This window comes from Ambystoma mexicanum, chromosome 4q (genome assembly GCF_040938575.1).
Source record: "Ambystoma mexicanum isolate Mex_15411 chromosome 4q, UKY_AmexF1_1, whole genome shotgun sequence".
Classification (NCBI taxonomy): Eukaryota; Metazoa; Chordata; class Amphibia; order Caudata; family Ambystomatidae; genus Ambystoma; species Ambystoma mexicanum.
This window is the reverse complement of record NC_090928.1, coordinates 968274266-968294210: the sequence shown is the minus strand read 5'-3', so window position 1 is coordinate 968294210 and position 19945 is coordinate 968274266. Positions and strand designations below refer to the sequence as shown.

The window sequence follows — 19945 nt, the reverse complement described above, 5'->3', positions numbered from 1 at the left end:
TCATGCCAGTGGGAGTGTTGGGGGTAGTGGAACTAAGGAGCTGTAAGTGGGCAGTGTGCCAAGGTGCCCAGGCTAATATGGTGAAGAGTGTGAATAACATCCGTGACGGTAATGCTAAGTGGCCCAGGAGCATATTCAGCCATTGTGGTGCACAGTGGAGAGGTAGTAATGAGTTAAGTACTTTACTTTAACTTAATTGTCACACTAAAGTCAGGAAATCTATTAGGCCTAAACTTAAGGAGCAAGTGTAGAGGGATCAATGGGCGGAGGCAATTCCTCTGGCCAGTTGTTATGGAGCACTATGTAGAAATGCTACTAAGATTGTGTTAACATAGCGCACAAAAAGGCAGGAACTTAGTTTGGGACAACACTTAAAGGCAGTTACTGAAGTTTTGGCATAGCACTTAGGAAGTTTGTTTTGTACCGTTATGTAGGTGCATCTAAAGTCATGTCATCAAATCACATTCAAAGGCAACAAAAGTAAATTTGGCAAACACAAGGGAGGCAGCTATAAGAGTTTAGGCGCAGCATGTAGTAAACAGCTAAATGTGGCTTGGCATAACCCAAAAGGCACTGTGTAATCAAAGCACATTCAAAGGCAACTAGGATCACGTAAGCATAGCACAATTAGAAAGGCAGCAGAATCATTTTGCACAGCGTGTAAAAACTGAGATTGATTAGCAGAGCACGTAGTGAGCAACTAACACAATTTGTAGCATCATGTTGGAGGCAGCTTAAATAGTGTGCCATAGCACGTAAAGGCAGCAAGAATTGTGTTAGCACAGCATATATAAGTCCGCTAAATTAATTTTTGGAGCAATATGTCAAATACAGTTGGTAAAAGATATTGCATAAAGCATTATGCAACCATGTTAGGTATAGGCATGTTATTACTTAAGCGACTTTTCAGGCAACAAGCAACGCTATATCAGTGGTATTGTGGGCCGATAGTAAGACACCCTCGGATATAGAGAAAGGAAATGCCGGTTGAACAGCAGGTAATGAGTGGATGGCAGCAGCGAGTTTGTCGGCATGGCGCCAACGTTGGAGCTAGTTCGCTTTGTTATACATCCAATGGAGCCCAGCTCTTTGAGACAGTAGTTTATCCAAGAGAAGGTGCTGTGTCACAATGTAAAAAGACGATGCCTATGGAGTTTGTCAGAGTTCAAATAACAGAAAAATACATGAGAGATTTGGGAAAAAGGTCTGGCTGTCTTCAGAATAAAAAGTAAGACCTAAAGTCCAGCAAAAGAGCTGGGGGACTCTAAGGTACAAGGCAAATAACACATTTATGATAATGCTCCTTAACAGCTGTTCACAGGAGGGCAAAGAGTAAGACTATTTGAAGACCCCATCACTTGTTGAACTGTCTGGGAAACCTGAGAAAGGGAGAGATTGCCCCACCAAGAGTTAACCTACCAACACCTGAGAAAGGTGAAAGGTTAGGGGGAGGGAGACATTCACCAAACATTGTTAACTGTAAACCAGAGGGCAAGGAGGTCACCCCAACCCCCTCTCCCCCCCTTCGTTGAGAAGATTAAGAAAAGCCACACGAATGACCAGGTAAAGGAGGTCCCTACCCCTTTGAGACTAGCCAAGAAGAAACCGAATAGTAAGGGCCACTACGGGCAATAAGGAATGCTGATGTTTCTTTGAACTGTGCTTTGAGAACTTTTAAAACCTGGAACTTTGTGTTTTCCTTGTAACGAGATTGTCACCTGTGGAGGGGAGGCATTCCCTCAGGATAGTCTCCCTTTGGAACTCTTCAGGACTGCATTAGGGGAGCTTTCCCAAAGTTCTCTGGAAGGTAGAACTTCACAAAACTATCCCAATGGTTTGTAGATCCCCAGGTATCAGCCTGGAACCTTGGAACTCATGGTTCTCGAGCATGGGGTCTGGCATGGATTCACATGCTCATGAATATTCCCCGTCGTCAGGCTGGGAATCCTCGGTAAAGAAAAAACCAGTATCAGTTTCGTTTCTGATCTGTCTTTCGTAGTAATAACCAATCACTGGTCTCTGCGTCATACTGACCACAGCCAATGACTGCCCTCTACCTAAGCACCGCCTCTGGCAGCCATCTTCAGATTTTTACCGCACGTTCATGTGTTGGGATCCTCGTGCTATTGCTCTCGAGCGTTAGTGCTATTTTTGCGCTTTTTTCACAAAAACTTCGATTCTTTCGGTCAAAGAGCCTCAAGCTCCACCGATCCTACATCCGATCAACGGGGACCCGTGTCGGATTCATCTGTGCCCCTCAAGGGTGAAGATTTCGTCGAGCTACACTTCGGAGGAATCCAGAAGCTTCTCAGGCCCGGTCTCGGAGATGGCCCAGGAGAAGGGAAGCTCGACGCCCGGAAAGCTGTTCAGGGTCTGCCCTGGATGCCAGCTGCAGAACGTCTTCAAGGAGGACGAACACTCTTTCTGCCTTTACTGCCTTCATGAGGACAAGACGCACGTGGAGAAGGACTGTGCGTTTTGCGGCAACATGTCGGAACGGACCATGAAGGACCGCCATCAACGTCTCGCCAACTGGCTGGAGGGTAAGAGCCCGTCTGGCGAGAAGAAGAAGAAATCCGAGCGGTCTTCTAAGACCTTTGAGGGCGCCCCGGCGACGGGGGCCCAACATAAGGCCAAGCACCGCGAGTCCGCTGGCACCGGGAGCGCCGAACGGTCGGGCTCTACGGGCGCCAGGCAGGGCGCACCCTCCCCGGCACCATCAACCACGAGCCAACGCTCTGGGTCGGGTAAGAGGAAGGCCGAGCACCCGGCGAAGCTCCTGGAGAGGCCCCGGTCGAGCTCTAAGGCAGAGGAGGAGCGTGGCAGTGCCCCCTCCCTAAAGGATAAGGCGGTGAGCGCACCTAAGGTGGTGAAGGCCTTGATCCATCCGACCAAGCCCTCTATCGAAACGGTCGCGGCGGCCCTGGCTCAGCCTGTGGTGGCTGCACCAGTGGTGGCGACCTCAGGGCCCAGAATCTCCCTGCCTCCTCGGAGGGAGTCTTCCTTTGTGCCCATCGATAGGACCCCCGTGAAACCCTCCGTGGGGAAGAAGAAGGGGGGGCAGGGCGTCGTCGGAGATTCGGCCTCAACCTCAGAAGAGGAGCTGATCGAGGTCTTAAGCCACGGACTAGGGGTGGAAGAAGGCCAGCCCGTCGGAATGGACCCCGACGCAGGTGACGACGACGACATCGTCGAGGATACCGACGGGGCCCCTGCTCGCCCGTCGGATTCCCCTCTGCCAGCGCCGCAAGACAACTCGGCGGCCATTTTGTTGGCCATACAGTCCTTATGCTCCGAGATAAGGACGAGGCTACCGTTACCGACGGAGGAACCTCTCCCGTCGGGGGATCCAGAACCGGGACCTTCTGGTGTTCCCCCTACCAAGAAAAGAAGGATCTATCCACCACCTCCTTTTCAACCGTCGCGCCCCTTCCAGCCCTCCTCCCCGTCCACCCGAGGGGATGATACGGGGACTGACACGGCAGCGACGGGTACGGACGACGAGGCATACGACGAGGATTTTCCGTCGTCGCCTCCCACCAGGGCTTCTCCGCCCGACGAGATCGGATCTTTCCACTCCATGATCTCCAGGGCTTCCGAGCTTTTCCAACTCTGCCCTGAGGAGAAGAAAAAGGAAGGCTTCCTTTATCAGCGGCGCGAGGCCAAGAGGAAGACGGTCCTCTCAGTGCCTCTGTTGGACGACATTTGGGATGAGGGCCTTTCCCTCCTCAAGAACCCTTCCATGACGCCAGCTAGAAGAGACCGGTACGAGAAAAAGTACCGGGTCCCGGACACGGCCCCCCTGTGCCTCCGGGCGCAGCCTACCCCGGACTCCGTCGTCTCCGCGGCAGCCAGGAAGAAAGCGGGGGGGGGGGTGCGGCCTCCACATCGACTTCCCCGCCGGACGGCGAGGGAAAGAAATTGGATGCTATGGGACGTAGAGTCATCTCGTCGGCAGCGACGACGATTAAAGCGGCCAACGCCTTGGCTATCGTGGCCCGCTATGACAGGGAGCTCTGGTACAAGATAGCTCCCCTGCTGGATTTTCTGCCGGACGACAAGAAGGCGGAGGCCCTTGAGATCCTGCAGGAAGGTGAGGTGGCCTCGGACCACGCCATCACCGTGGCGACGGACATCGCCGACACCGGGTTCCGCCAGCTGGGCAACGGCGTTTGCCTTCGACGTCGTGGATGGCTTAAAGCTACGGATTTCCGGCAGGACGTCCAGACCAGAGTCCTGGACATGCCCTTCGACGGGAACAACCTGTTTGGGAAGACAGTGGACGATTCCCTTCAGGCCATCAAGGCGGATACTGAGACGGCCCGGGCCCTTCGGACGCCCTTTCGGAGCGGCGGAGGCAAGGGCGCCTCCAAAGGTTCCGGCGGCGGTTTCGCTTCCTACCGTCAAGCGGCCCGCTCGTCGTCGCAAGAGGCCTACAGAGGACGAGGCAAGTCTAGCGGACCCCGCCGTCGTCGACAAGGAGGTCAAGGCGGCAAGGCCGCGCCCAAGCAGGATTGAACCGGCCGTGGGGTCGGGCCCCCACCGAAGCACCCCGGTGGGAGGCCGGCTGGCGGGCTTCGTCAGCGTGTGGGAGTCCATCTCCACCGACCGTTGGGTGCTGGACGCCCTGGCCCGGGGCCACGCGCTCGAGTTTCAAAGGAGGTGCCCGCGCGTCCCCCCGTGGCCAGGAAAGAACTTCACGTCCCTCAACTTCTCCTGGAGGTAAAGGCGATGCTCAGAAAGGGCGCCATCGAACTCGTCCCAAAGAGGCTTCGGGGCTCCGGAGTCTACTCGAGATACTTCCTCGTGAAGAAGAAGACGGGAGGATGGCGCCCCATCCTGGACCTGCGACGTCTGAACAAGTTCATCAAGGCGCAGAAGTTCCGGATGGTCACCCTCCAGCACGTCCTGGGTCAGCTGGAGGAAGGAGACTTCCTATCGTCGTTGGATTTGGAGGATGCCTACTTCCACATTCCCATCCTAAAGGGGCACCGCAAATTCCTCAGATTCGTGGTCCAAGGGCGTCATTACATGTTCAAAGCCCTTCCCTTCGGACTACGGTCGGCACCCAGGGTATTCACCAAGTGCCTCGCACCGGTGGCGGCGCAGCTGCGCCGCGAGGGGATTCACGTCTACCCCTACCTGGACGACTGGCTCATCCGCGCCAAGACGAGGGAGCTCGCCGTGGTCCACACGGCAAGGACCGTCCAACTCCTCACGGACCTGGGATTCTCCGTGAACTACGCCAAATCCCACCTGGTGCCCGCGCAAGTCGCACTGTTTCTGGGAGCCAGGCTCGACACAGTGTCCCTTCTGGCCTCCCCGTCGGAGGAGAGGACCAGGACCATCTTGGGCAAGGTGCAACGGATGTTGGTGGCCGACGCGGCCAAAGTGAGGTCCATCAAGTCCCTCCTCGGGATGATGTCTTCCTGCATCTACCTCATTCCCATGTGCAGGCTCCGGATGCGCCCGTTGCAAGAATTCCTGGATGCGCGCTGGATCCAGACGACGGGCAGCTTCGAGGAAAGGATCAAGCTCGACGAGAGTTTCCGACGAGCGATACGGTGGTGGGGCACCCGCGCGCATTTGACGGCGGGCATGGACTTCCAGACCCCAGCCCACCAGGAGACCGTGACCACGGATGCCTCCCTGGAAGGGTGGGGAGCGCACACCGAAAATCTGCACGCAAGGGGACTCTGGCTCCCGACGGAGAAGTCCCTGCATATCAACGTCCTGGAGCTCCGTGCAGTGTTTTGGGCCCTCAGGTCCTTCCTTCCGTCCCTCAAGGGCAAGGTGGTGAGGATCTTCACCGACAACACCACCACCATGTTTTACATCAGGAAACAGGGCGGAACCAGGTCCCCAGCGCTGTCCAAGGAGGCGCAGGACCTGTGGCATTGGGCTGTTGCCCAAGGGATTTTTCTGGTGCCGTTTCATCTGGCAGGGATAAAAAACACCATCGCCGACTCACTCAGCAGGGAGCTGCGCTCGTGCCACGAGTGGGAACTACGGCAGGATCTGGTGGATCGCCTCTTCCGACGGTGGGGCACACCCCAGATCGACCTGTTCGCGACGGCGACGAACACCAAGTGCCGGAGGTTCGCCAGCAGGTTTCCCCAGACGAGGAGCATGGGCGATGCTTTCTCGTTCCCCTGGGAGGGCCTGTTCCTCTACGCGTTCCCTCCCTTGCCTCTGCTAATCCGGCTCGTCAACCAGCTCAAGAGGTCACGGTGCAGGATGATCCTCGTCGCACCTGCGTGGCCGAGGCAGATATGGTTCCCGGACCTTCTGGACTTGTCGGCGTCCCCGCCGATCAAGCTGCCGGCGGACGCGGATCTACTCTCCAGGGAAGGAGGCGCCATCCTCCACCACGACCCGAAGTCGCTGAACTTGCAGGCCTGGCTCCTGCAGCGCTAGAGTTTGGAGGATACGACATACCGGCCGATTGCAGAGAGGTTCTTGCAAAGGCCAGGGCGTCCTCGACTCTTAAATGCTACGGACACAAATGGAAGAGGTTCTCTGTCTGGTGCCACGCACAGAAGATTAACCCTCTACGGATTACGGCCCCCCAAGTACTGCCGTACCTGCTGACGCTGGCCAAAGCTGGTCTGGCACACGCGTCCATCAAGATTCATCTTGCTGCGATCTCCCGATACACCAGAACCACGGGGCGGACGTCCTTGTGGTCTCATCGTCTGGTGAAAGAGTTCATGAAGGGACTGTTCAGATCGTTCCCGCCGGTGAAGGCTCCGGCCCCGGCGTGGGAGCTCAACGTGGTGCTGACCATGCTCATGGGACCTCCGTTCGAGCATCTGCACTCGGCCCCGTTGAAGTTTCTATCGTGGAAAACAGCTTTTCTTGTGGCCATCACCTCCGCACGACGAGTGGGAGAGATCCAGGCCCTTTCCTGCAAGGCCCCGTACTTGACTTTCCACGACACGAGGGTAGTGCTCAGGACGCACCCCTCCTTCATGCCCAAGGTACCGTCGGACTTCCATCTCAACGAACCCTTGGTGTTACCCGTGTTCTTCCCGTCGCCTTCGTCGCCGGCTGAGAGGACTTTGCACTCGCTGGATGTAGCTAGAGCGCTGAAGTTCTACGTGGACCGCACGAAGGGTTTTCGGAAGACGTCACAACTCTTTGTGAACTTTGGACCTGTCAATCAGGGGAAGGCTCTCTCGAAGGCTTCCATTTCCAGATGGCTCTCCGGCTGTATCATGTACTGTCATCGGTTGGCAAACCGACCGCTGCCTGGCCGTCCGAGAGCCCATTCCACCAGAGCGATCGCAGCTACCACAGCGTTCCTTTCTGGTGTGCCCCTGCTGGACATATGCAGGGCTGCTACGTGGAGGTTGACGCACACCTTCACAAAGTTCTACTGCGTCGATCGGGATTCCAGGGAGGAGTCCAGGGTCGGCCAAGCAGTGCTGCGCAACCTGTTCGCCTGAGGTGAGCCTGGTGAGGAGGTAAGATGCTTAATGTTGAGTTTGATGTAATGCTTAATGTTGAGCCTTTGCCACCTCCCGTGGTTGTGCATGTGTGTACTGCTATGTATTCTTTATTCATGAGCATGTGAATCCATGCCAGACCCCATGCTGGAGAAGGAACAAGTTACTTACCTGTAACTGTTGTTCTCCAGCATGGGTCTGGCATGGATTCACATGCGAAACCTCCCGCCTACCCCTCTGCGGCTCTTCACTTGGTCATACTGCCACTTCACGTGCTTCCAAATCTGAAGATGGCTGCCAGAGGCGGTGCTTAGGTAGAGGGCAGTCATTGGCTGTGGTCAGTATGACGCAGAGACCAGTGATTGGTTATTACTACGAAAGACAGATCAGAAACGAAACTGATACTGGTTTTTTCTTTACCGAGGATTCCCAGCCTGACGACGGGGAATATTCATGAGCATGTGAATCCATGCCAGACCCATGCTGGAGAACAACAGTTACAGGTAAGTAACTTGTTCCAACCTTGGTAGAGTGGCAGGGCATCAGAAGAGGAAGATGTGAGCTGTAGGTAAGTACACTGAACCTGGTTAGAACACTCACTCAATACATGTATATTAAAATATATATAAAATATAGATTCATTATATTTACACAAGAATCACTTTTAAATACTTGACACAATAAACCAAAACACTTAGGAATACTTTTTAAAGGCCACTTCTTAGTTTGCAGTTGCTGGCGGTTACAATTGTTCATTTTTGACAGTTCTATCACATTATCGATACGTGCACTTGCGAAACTTGTATGAAAATACGGTAAATACATTTAGTCTGCAAACCCACATAAGAACGTGAATTTTTGGGAAGGAAAATTGTTAGTGTAACACTAGCAAGGCTCATGGTTCTAGAGGCAGTTTCTTTGCACAGGAAGTCTTTTTAAAGTCCAAAACGCAACCCTAGCTAAAGGCAGTTGGGAGAGGTCTTAAAGTCTTGACGAGCAGCAGAACAACAAACTCGTACGGATATTTTCTAGTCTCTATGATGCAAGAGGATATAACCAACATTGGAGACCCTGCTAAAGGGACATGAGCAGCTGCTTGGGTCAGCGGTAAGAGGGGGTTGCCCTTGACACCTCTACATACACACCAAAGCTCTGGAGCGACTTCTCGGATCAAGGTAGCAATACCTTTTTCCCCACAGTACCTTGGATTAGAAGAAATCTTGGTGGCTGGACTGTCAGTGTGGCAGCACTGGACCCAACCTCGGGATTCCTTTGTCTGATGATGAAAGGCTGGACAATGATCGGGATCTCTCAGCAGCAGTTTCTAGGGAGGACCTCTAGCATGGATTTCAGCAACTTCTGTGGTCACTCTGCGGTTTTGGCACCTTCTCTGCAGCACTAACCAGTGATGCAATTTGCCAGGACAATCTTCATCGGTTCATCAGGTCCTGCACTCATAGGGGGACTTGGACGGGTCGAATTGTCTCTGGAGGTTCACCTGGAGCTCAGCAAAGACTTGGACGAATTCTGCCTTTTGACAACGATGCACTTAAATTGGGTCCGAGGTCTCCTGGTATAGGGGTTCCACAGCTCTGGAGAGGCATAGCACCTCTGTTGATGACTGATTAAAGCTTGTCGTGGGACTGGTTGTTTCCACCAGTCAAAAGGAATGCGTTGTCTTCTTCGGAGTTCCTGTCGACCAGAAAACGGTATCAGGACAGCAGTGGTTGCTTCAAGGCATTGGAAAGGGTCTGCAGGTGTCTCTGGTTGTCTCCTTCGAGTCCTTCAGTTTCCTGTGGTCGAATTACCTTTTACCTCGGGAACCTCACCTTTTATACAGTTTTAGCACACTTCTCTGCAATCCCTCAGCAATTTACAGAAATGGGCGGGTGGCTGTTCAATCGGGACAGCCAGAGCCCCAGTGGGAGCTGGTTCCATTTAGGCACTTGGGCATACAAAGAGCAGGGGAGTGAAAAACTCCTCCCACACTTCTTGCCTGCCCAGACACACTGGAGCCCAGGCAGCGACACCCAAGGGTTCCCACCAAAGGCAAAACACTCACACAGGCCACCTCCTCCCAGGACGGTAGAAGGACTGACAAAGAACAACCATGCTGGTAGTGGCGAAAAAAGGAAGGAGCCATCAAGTTAGTACTTGAGTGACCCTATAGTTCCTGACCGGGGCTATGAACATAGACTGTGTTAGACAATTATACAATAGTTGGTAGAACACTTCCACTGCCACCAGCCATAACTAAGAGATTGTCTGTGACATAAGTCACATGAGCAGAGAGAAGGGGATTCTAGGGATCCCCTTGGCAATCCACATATGGTGGTGTGTGCCAATCTCTCCGACTATAACGTTTTAGGAGAGATACAAAGTATCTCTTTATCCTAAGAACTGAGGTTACTCTAGGATATTATTTTCTAAGCAACACTGTCATAAGGAGCTGTGTGCTTCAAAAGTAAATTACAGATGCCTTAAAAGAGATCTGGAGGAAAGTAGACTTCATAGGACAGTGAAACACAAGAATGGAGTTCCAAAAGACAGAGCCCATAAGAATGAATGAGTGGAAGACGACTCCCTTCACTCAGAATTAAAAAAAAAAAGGCCCAGATGTCCAGCAAAAGGTGATGGGGTTCTCACTAGGAGAGGGGATCAAGCATGAAAAGGATAATCTCCCTAACACTCACTAGTATTTAGTGACACTCTGTAGTAGCTTTAGTTAAGGCATTGACACCCCTCTTAGAAATAGGGTAAGAGGTTTGTTTCCCTTTTCACTAACTCTTTGCCAACCAACATGCCACCATTGTCACTCTTACTTCTGCACCCTTACATTGTGCACAATAATCCCCAATAACCTGACCATATAATGGATTGCATTTGCTATTTTCTTCTGTGGAGAATTCCTAACTTGGTAAGTCTGCCTACCCTTACACCAATTAATTGCTGGTAAAACTAGTGTTCGGAGCTCCAGGCCTGTTAGTGACTGGAAGTAGGTCACCCCACTGATGGCAGATGTTCATAGGAAGGGTGATATTCTCCCAAATGAATATCTCCTTAAGTGGTTTCTGGATGCAGTTTCTATCCCAGACGCAAAGACGCCCTCAAATGGAGACCTGTCCTTGGGCAAGTTGGGCACCTTGGTCACTTGGTGGGAACCCAATTTGTCTTTTAAGTTGTAGGAAACTCTGCTTGGAGGCCTTGACAGGAAGAACATTTGTACCCTAGCAGACATTTCTGAACAGTGATTCTTCCTTTTAACATTCAGGCAAACTTGCACTTTGCAGGGAAGCTTTGAAGTACCTCGATCAGATGATCACTACCTGCTTTCTGATGCATGAGCAGTCTGCTTCCTCAGTTGTTGGGGAAGGTGTAGTAGGTCCGGAGAATACCAGTTTAGGTTTTCTGTAAACCTGGCCTATTTTTGCACCCTGCAGTTTGTTTCTTGGCTTAGGTAACGGGGAATCCTGGCTCAAATACCAGTTCTTAAATGTCCAGTTTAAGGTTTATTCGGCTTTGCTAGCCATCTTGCGAACTTTACCCTGCATATATTTCTCAAAGTATAGTTATTTCTCTCTTCACTGTACTTCATAGATATTATCCAAAATGTCAATCTATTTCATATGTAGCAAGCTGTATGTTCTGCATATCGGTCGTTTTTTGAAAACCCACGGTTTAACATATGTCCTAAGAATACACAACTTTGTATTGCAGACCTTCCAGGTTTACCTTTTGTCTGGACAACCATGCCCTGCCAATTAAGTGCAAGCACCAATGCTTATGGCAACAGCCCAGTGCTTACATTTAAAGCTTGCATAGCCAGCTTTATATACCCACCCTAATACCACTGTCCATCAAAGGTAGGGTGGGAGTTAAGGGCAAGAAAACAGATGAACAAACTCAGTCAATGAAGAGACCATTGCAGATGCACAGTGATGGCAAAGGGCCATAAGTGTTTCAGTCAGAAGATGAACCATGAGAGGAAGACCAGCTCAAAGTGTATTTTAGCCAATGGGTGCAATATGTATTCAGGGCTAGAGAGCAGGACCAAAGATTATAGGAGCCCAGTGTTCACTTTGAAACATTTTAGCATTGAACATTTCAAGGACATATTGTAGTTGGACCTTAAAGACTAGTCTTGCACAAAAAGCCCTCTGTCAAACAAGTTTTCCCTGGTTCCCCTGCTGTTTTCATTAGTCAATATAAATATTGGAGATCATCCTAGGGTATTGCCTGATTATTAGTTTTTAAATGGAACGTACATTGTCTCCCACAATCAATTGCTGCACCATTTGCACATGTCTGCTATACATTTTACGTCTGTCAAACCAAAATTGTCAGTTCTGACCTCTTTAATTTGCAGGGAAAAATACTCCATTTTTTTCAGTGAGTAATCTCAGCACACACCTTGATCTTCAAAAGCTAATAACCGTCCACAGACCTTTTTTAATCCTCTTCATTTCAGTAGTTCCTTTGCAAAATGTGTAATAGTTGAGCTATGGCTGCAGATCATTGTGTGCTTTCCAGACAAGTATGTACTTTGGAATTTGCTTTATATAATGACGTCTGTATTTATTACATTTGAATTTCAAATGTAACTTGTTACGTGCATAATTGTGTTTTCATGTTTTTAACATGTGCCTTTTCTTTCAGAAAGGGAGCGTGTGCTTTGCGTAAGGGAGAGGCTTTTTGATGAACAATTGACCAGGTAATGCCATCTTCACTTTCTTTTTCACGTATATTGCATAGATCTTAGTGGTGTATATTTCATCAAAGACTTGGTAACTACACTGAATCTAACAATCCTTATCAACATACTACAGGGGAAGCTCATACTTTAGAAGAACCTCCTTGCAACACACTAGTTTCATGCATGCAGAAAAGGTGTAGTTTTGCCACTGGTGGCTTGGAATACATCCCCTAAATTCTGAAATGTCTTTGAAGTGTGATTTTACAGGTGACACTAGAGATGGAGGGGTGGGGTTTGGGGGGTGGGAAGAGAAATTGATATTTGGGGGATTGGTCAAGAGGTGTATGTAGGGTTCCAAAGTGAGGCTAGCTGGGAGCTATTTAGCGCCTGCTTATAGCCAAGAGCCTGGTTAGCTTGAAACCAACAGCTATCAGGAGCTACTTTTGGCTCCTGGGCCAATTGATGCTGAACAAACATACCTATGTGGATTTAACACTGTATTTGGGACAATCGAAAAATAAACATTAGGATACATGTATACAGCATTTAACGCATACGGGATCACAAATACTGGACACAATTATACTTTGGCATCTTATGTGGAAGTTGGATGTCCGGAACAATATGTATTCGCTCCTCGTACCCCAGTGGTAGCTCCTGGTCACATGTTAATGCTGGGTATCCAGGAGCTGCTTTTAGTGCCTGCTCATCCAATCTGAATTTCGATCTCTGTGTATGGCCTTTACAGACATTTGACTTACGCAGGTCATTTATACTGCTTAAGTATTGTGTGATTCATTTTAAACGAAGGCTCTAGAGAACCAGTAGCTACTGGTTTATTTGGAGCAATGGTAAGTGCGTCAGCAACAGACTACTTACCGACTTTGGGTCCCAATCTTTATTCTCATCTTGGATGATGCCGCCTGAGATGAGAACTGTCTGGGAAAAGTTTAACTAGTTCAGAGGAAGTTTATGGGGGAATTGTAAAACACTCATGGCCTTGTATAAGACATTGAGGCTGGAACTTTCATTCTCACAACTTGCCCATCCCCATTTCGAACTATAAAAGTCCCAAACCAGGTGGCCACTGCCACTAACCCACCAATGCCTTAATAAGCCAATCTGCGGTTGGAGGACTAATTACTGCATTATGCTCCACAGGTGGGGGCGGGAGGTGGGAGTCCAGTTCTTGCCAGCTGATTGAGCAATTTAGGAATCTCTTTCGATAGTCCAATGCCACTAAAATGAATGTTCTTCACCTTATGTGGAGTGTTGAGTGGATCCAATGTATCCCTTTTCTCGATTCTCCAGTAATTATTTTGGTAACTGTGACAAGCTCTCAGTTCAGGCTGGTGGCAGTGTACCTTTTTTGCACGACTTTTTGAGGACCTTTGTTGCAGGCTGTGTTCGCAGCGGCGGTAGGGGACACAAGGGACAAGCACCATTTACCCAAAATGTTGGCTGTACTTTTCTAAGCCCCGAACAAGATTACTTTTTCTTTCTGATGTCTTCGTTTACCTTTCTGGGTGGGGAGGATTCTCTGGTCCCTTTGTCTTCACCAAGCTTCCCAAGGAAAGCCCATGATTGGGTCTCTGAGTGACTAGCAGGACCTGAAGTGGGGGAGGTGACCGACTCCACTTTTCCTTTGTCCTGCAATGTGACTGACTGAAACCAGTTCAGACTGGGAGACTGGCTGTCCCCATTGGATAACCACCCCCCCAGGTTTGAATGGTGCATGGGTCATGATTGGTGGACTCAGCCGGTGTTCCTGGATAACTTCTTAGGTCCTGGATCTGAAACCCAGTCGAACACTGGTTTCTGAAGAAGAAAGGGCGCTGCCAGAAACTTCCAGCGACCGTCGGAGCTTGCTGAGTAACCGCTGCTGTCCCGACCTCCACTACTAAGTGACGGGGAAGAGCTGAACACAGCGACTTCCACCCTTGGTCGGGTGGGCCTAACCAATCCCAAGATGAACTCCAATTTGCACCATCCCTGGAAGAGCTGCGACCTCCACAACCTGCAATTCGCCAATACCCTGTCGCTGTGCATCGTAGCCTGAAGCGTGGTTTCACCTGGAACTTTGTGGCCAACCTCCTAATCCTGCAGGGACTCCAGCTAGATCCCTAAAGTCCCCTCACCAGAGACTGGGACAGAGAAACAGTTGAAGTTTACTGCTGCACCAACCGTCCTTCACCCAAGCCGAAAGAAGGTGCACCAACAAGCCAGAACTGCGAAGATACTTTGCTGGACATCATTCTGCATGAAAGCTGGTGCCAGATCCATTGAAGTCCCTTTCTTCTGTTGCCAAGAAGAGAAACATGTGACTGGGTCTGCTGTCGCCTCACCGCTGGAAACGTTCTGCAGCAACTGTATTTGTGTTGGGTTTTAACAGGAAAACCATGCACAATAAAAAACAATAGATATTCTACTTACAGATAAATAAACGCACAAAAGAAAATTACATCACTGTTCATATATTGCATATCGGTAGTAAAAAAAAAAATAGATCACTTGTACAACTAAAAGAAAATAGCAGCCTTAAGAGAATTGGAAGACTATGTACAGAATTAGATACTGTTGGTTGGAGTTTGGAGGACAGGTGGACCCCTGCGCCATCTAGTGGTTGTTTTTTTTGCTATAATATATCCTGCAGCCTAACATATGGTTTGTATGGGAACCAAAACTCCCAGGATTCCCAATGAATGTTTTTAGAATGTGTGGGTTGGCAAACCTTGTTGAGTAGAGGTGCTGGTGGTTGGTTGTAACCATTGGCTGTAACCACTGATTTCTTGCTTCTGGATTGTTGAAATAATTTAAGCAACTCTTGATTTGTCGTCATCAGTGAAGGTTTAATGTTGCTACAGGAATAAACCAGAAGGCCTAGCAGGATGTGCTAGGCGCATGTGAGAGGGGAGCCAACACGTGTTTCGACTGTAGCCTTTGTCAAGGCATGGGCAATGGTGAGGGGTCCTGTTAAGGGGTTTTCTTGCCTGATGAGTGGATCACTGTTCCTTCGAGGCGGAGGGCTGAGTAGCCAATCTGTACGAGCTAGATAAGTGTTCCGTGGTTCGAACCACGAAACGCTGATCCAGCACATACAGATTAGCATGTCCAGTAAACATCCAAAGTCTGCCAGCAGACTCTCTGTCGAGGATCCTTGTGTCAATGCTAAAGTGTTCCTCAAGCCCCCTGCATCCCCTGAGGAGACAATTGCGTCACTGTCTCCTGTGACGCAGTTCTCCTCAGATGTTGACAAAATGGCGGCCCAACCTCCATGGTCCACGGCGGCCATTTTGGATGCCTCCCTTACACCAATGTTCACGACGTCTGGTGCTGGGAGCATTTCTTTTGGGGCTGAGCAGCCTTTTCCACGTTATGTGGACAACAAAAACTCGTTCCGCCCTTCATTCGATTGGCGTTCTCGGGCTCCGCTGCCTCATACAGTCTTGCTCCCTCCTGGTTCCGCGCCTCTGATCCATGTTGATCTGGCTGGTGGTGGGCCCTCCTGGCAACCATCCTCATTGCGTTCATGGGGGTATGCCCCGCACAAGCGGCCTCTGCCTGTTCCAGCGCCTAGACCTTTGTCTGAGGATGCGTTTTTTCGGAAGTTTCAGACGCTCATGCACTCTCACCCCATGAGGGCATACTTTAAAGGTCTTTTCAGTCAAATGTACCCTGAACCTCCTGTCCTGCCTTCTGTACCGGCTGTTATACGGAGGTCTCCGGGGTGCCAATTCCTCCACCTCTACCTGTCGATCTCCTCCATCACTCCCGCCCCTGCCCCTGCTGTCTCCTATAGAGAAGACTCTGGCGGCGCAGGGTAGGACTTTCAAACCTGAGGCGCTACGCTCAGTGGACCAGTCTTCTGTTCCCGCTTCGCTGGATGAGCCTCAAGCGAAATCAGGACAGCGATGAGCAGACCCGCTCTGTTAAAGCATTCCATGACCGGGTCCTGGATGTGATGGCCCTGCTTGATATTGCAGTATCTGAGGCCCCCACTCCACAAGAAGGGATGCTTTCTGGAGCCTTCACCTTGTCACCTCAGGAGCGCACTGACCTGTTACTCCAGAAGGACGTCTTGGCTCAGGCCTATAAGGTCTCGGATAAACCCCCATACCACACTGCATCTCAACAAGAGGATTGACGCTCGATACAAACTTCACACCTCGGAAGAAATGGCATTATTGGCTTGTCTACTTCCTTCGTCGGTGGTGGCAGCAACAACCCTCCAGTTCAAGCAGGCCTCTGCATCGTCCATGGCAGTGGCCCAAATCCTCTCCAAAGAGGATAAGCTTTTTGACGCCTTTGTCAAGGAATTATTTTCTAATTCGGTGCTCCAACTTCGTCAAGCTAACACCGAGCTCATCCTGGCAGCAGCCAATCTGAGGCTGTGAAAGGAGCTAGCCGATTTCCAGGAGTGTTAGGTTGGACGACTTTAAAGCCGGTTTGTCGGATGCCAAAGTGTTAGCACAGGATATACTGGAAGCTGCGGCACACCACGTAGATACCTCTGCTCGAGGCCTTATGGTCAGGGTTGACATCTCCTGCCAGGCGTGGCTCCACACGATGAAGTTCTCAAAGGAAGTGCAGGACAGTACTGGACCTTCTCCAGCATGGGGTCTGGCATGGATTCACATGCTCATGAATATTCCCCGTCGTCAGGCTGGGAATCCTCGGTAAAGAAAAAACCAGTATCAGTTTCGTTTCTGATCTGTCTTTCGTAGTAATAACCAATCACTGGTCTCTGCGTCATACTGACCACAGCCAATGACTGCCCTCTACCTAAGCACCGCCTCTGGCAGCCATCTTCAGATTTTTACCGCACGTTCATGTGTTGGGATCCTCGTGCTATTGCTCTCGAGCGTTAGTGCTATTTTTTCGCGCTTTTTCACAAAAACTTCGATTCTTTCGGTCAAAAGAGCCTCAAGCTCCACCGATCCTACATCCGATCAACGGGGACCCGTGTCGGATTCATCTGTGCCCCTCAAGGGTGAAGATTTCGTCGAGCTACACTTCGGAGGACTCCAGAAGCTTCTCAGGCCCGGTCTCGGAGATGGCCCAGGAGAAGGGAAGCTCGACGCCCGGAAAGCTGTTCAGGGCCTGCCCTGGATGCCAGCTGCAGAACGTCTTCAAGGAGGACGAACACTCTTTCTGCCTTTACTGCCTTCATGGGGACAAGACGCACGTGGAGAAGGACTGTGCGTTTTGCGGCAACATGTCGGAACGGACCATGAAGGACCGCCATCAACGTCTCGCCAGCTGGCTGGAGGGTAAGAGCCCGTCTGGCGAGAAGAAGAAGAAATCTGAGCGGTCTTCTAAGACCTTTGAGGGCGCCCCGGCGACGGGGGCCCAACATAAGGCCAAGCACCGCGAGTCCGCTGGCACCGGGAGCGCCGAACGGTCGGGCTCTACGGGCGCCAGGCAGGGCGCACCCTCCCCGGCACCATCAACCACGAGCCAACGCTCTGGGTCGGGTAAGAGGAAGGCCGAGCACCCGGCGAAGCTCCTGGAGAGACCCCGGTCGAGCTCTAAGGCAGAGGAGGAGCGTGGCAGTGCCCCCTCCCTCAAGGATAAGGCGGTGAGCGCACCTAAGGTGGTGAAGGCCTTGATCCATTCGACCAAGCCCTCTATCGAAACGGTCGCGGCGGCCCTGGCCCAGCCTGTGGAGGCTGCACCAGTGGTGGCGGCCTCGGGGCCCAGAATCTCCCTGCCTCCTCGGAGGGAGTCTTCTTTCGTGCCCATCGATAGGACCCCCGTGAAACCCTCCGTGGGGAAGAAGGGGGGGCAGGGCGTCGTCGTAGATTCGGCCTCAACCTCAGAAGAGGAACTGATCGAGGTCTTAAGCCACGGCCTAGGCGTGGAACAAGACCAGCCCGTCGGAATGGGCCCCGACGCAGGTGACGACGACATCGTCGAGGATACCGACGGGGCCCCTGCTCGCCCGTCGGATTCCCCTCTGCCAGCGCCGCAAGACAACTCGGCGGCCATTTTGTTGGCCATACAGTCCTTATGCTCCGAGATAAGGACGAGGCTACCGTTACCGACGGAGGAACCTCTCCCGTCGGGGGATCCAGAACCGGGACCTTCTGGTGTTCCCCCTACCAAGAAAAGAAGGATCCATCCACCGCCTCCTTTTCAACCGTCGCGCCCCGTCCAGCCCTCCTCCCCGTCCACCCGAGGGGATGATACGGGGACTGACACGGCAGCGACGGGTACGGACGACGAGGCATACGACGAGGATTTTCCGTCGTCGCCTCCCACCAGGGCTTCTCCGCCCGACGAGATTGGATCGTTCCACTCAATGATCGCCAGGGCATCCGAGCTTTTCCAACTCTGCCCTGAGGAGAAGAAAAAGGAAGGCTTCCTTTACCAACGGCGCGAGACCAAGAGGAAGACGGTCCTCGCAGTGCCTCTGTTGGACGACATTTGGGATGAGGGCCTTTCCCTCCTCAAGAACCCTTCCACGACGCCAGCGAAAAGAGACCGGTACGAGAAAAAGTACCGGGTCCCGGACTCGGCCCCCCTATGCCTCCGGGCGCAGCCTACCCCGGACTCCGTCGTCTCCGCGGCAGCCAGGAAGAAAGCGGGGGGGGGGTGCGGCCTCCACGTCGACTTCCCCGCCGGACGGCGAGGGAAAGAAATTGGATGCCATGGGACGCAGAGTCATCTCGTCGGCGGCGACGACGATTAAAGCGGCCAACGCCTTGGCTATCGTGGCCCGCTACGACAGGGAACTCTGGTACAAGATAGCTCCCCTGCTGGATTTTCTGCCGGACGACAAGAGGGCGGAGGCCCTTGAGATCCTGCAGGAAGGTGAGGTGGCCTCGGACCACGCCATCACCGTGGCGACGGACATCGCCGACACTGGGTTCCGCCAGATGGGCAACGGCGTTTGCCTTCGACGTCGCGGATGGCTCAAGGCTACGGACTTTCGGCAGGACGTCCAGACCAGGGTCCTGGACATGCCCTTCGACGGGAACAACCTGTTTGGGAAGACAGTGGACGATTCCCTTCAGGCCATCAAGGCGGATACTGAGACGGCCCGGGCCCTTGGAGTACTGCAGCAACGGCGGACGCCCTTTCGGAGCGGCGGAGGCAAGGGCGCCTCCAAAGGTTCCGGCGGCGGTTTCGCTTCCTACCGTCAAGCGGCCCGCTCGTCGTCGCAAGAGGCCTACAGAGGACGAGGCAAGTCTGGCGGCCCCCGCCGTCGTCGCCAAGGAGGCCAAGGCGGCAAGGCCGCGTCCAAGCAGGATTGAACCGGCCGTGGGGTCGGGCCCCCACCGAAGCACCCCGGTGGGAGGCCGGCTGGCGGGCTTCGTCAGCGTGTGGGAGTCCATCTCCACCGACCGTTGGGTGCTGGACGCCCTGGCCCGGGGCCACGCGCTCGAGTTTCAAAGAAGGTGCCCGCGCGTCCCCCCCGTGGCCAGGAAAGAACTTCACGGCCCTCAACTTCTCCTGGAGGTAAAGGCGATGCTCAGAAAGGGCGCCATCGAACTCGTCCCAAAGAGGCTTCGGGGCTCCGGAGTCTACTCGCGTTACTTCCTCGTGAAGAAGAAGACGGGAGGATGGCGCCCCATCCTGGACCTGCGACGCCTGAACAAGTTCATCAAGGCGCAGAAGTTCCGGATGGTCACCCTCCAGCACGTCCTGGGTCAGCTGGAGGAAGGAGACTTCCTATCGTCATTGGATTTGGAGGATGCCTACTTCCACATTCCCATCCTAAAGGGGCACCGAAAATTCCTCAGATTCGTGGTCCAAGGGCGTCATTACCAGTTCAAAGCCCTTCCCTTCGGACTGCGGTCGG

At 52.2% G+C, this 19945-nt stretch overlaps 1 protein-coding gene across 1 annotated transcript in view; it reads left to right on the top strand.

Annotated features, from left to right (window-relative positions):
* NEK2 (NIMA related kinase 2) overlaps positions 1-19945 on the top strand; it is a 457766-nt gene that overhangs the window by 253926 nt on the left and 183895 nt on the right. The window contains exon 7 of the mRNA XM_069608523.1: positions 12105-12159. Coding sequence (XP_069464624.1) covers positions 12105-12159 — 55 coding nt within the window. The remainder of the gene's footprint in view (positions 1-12104; positions 12160-19945) is intronic.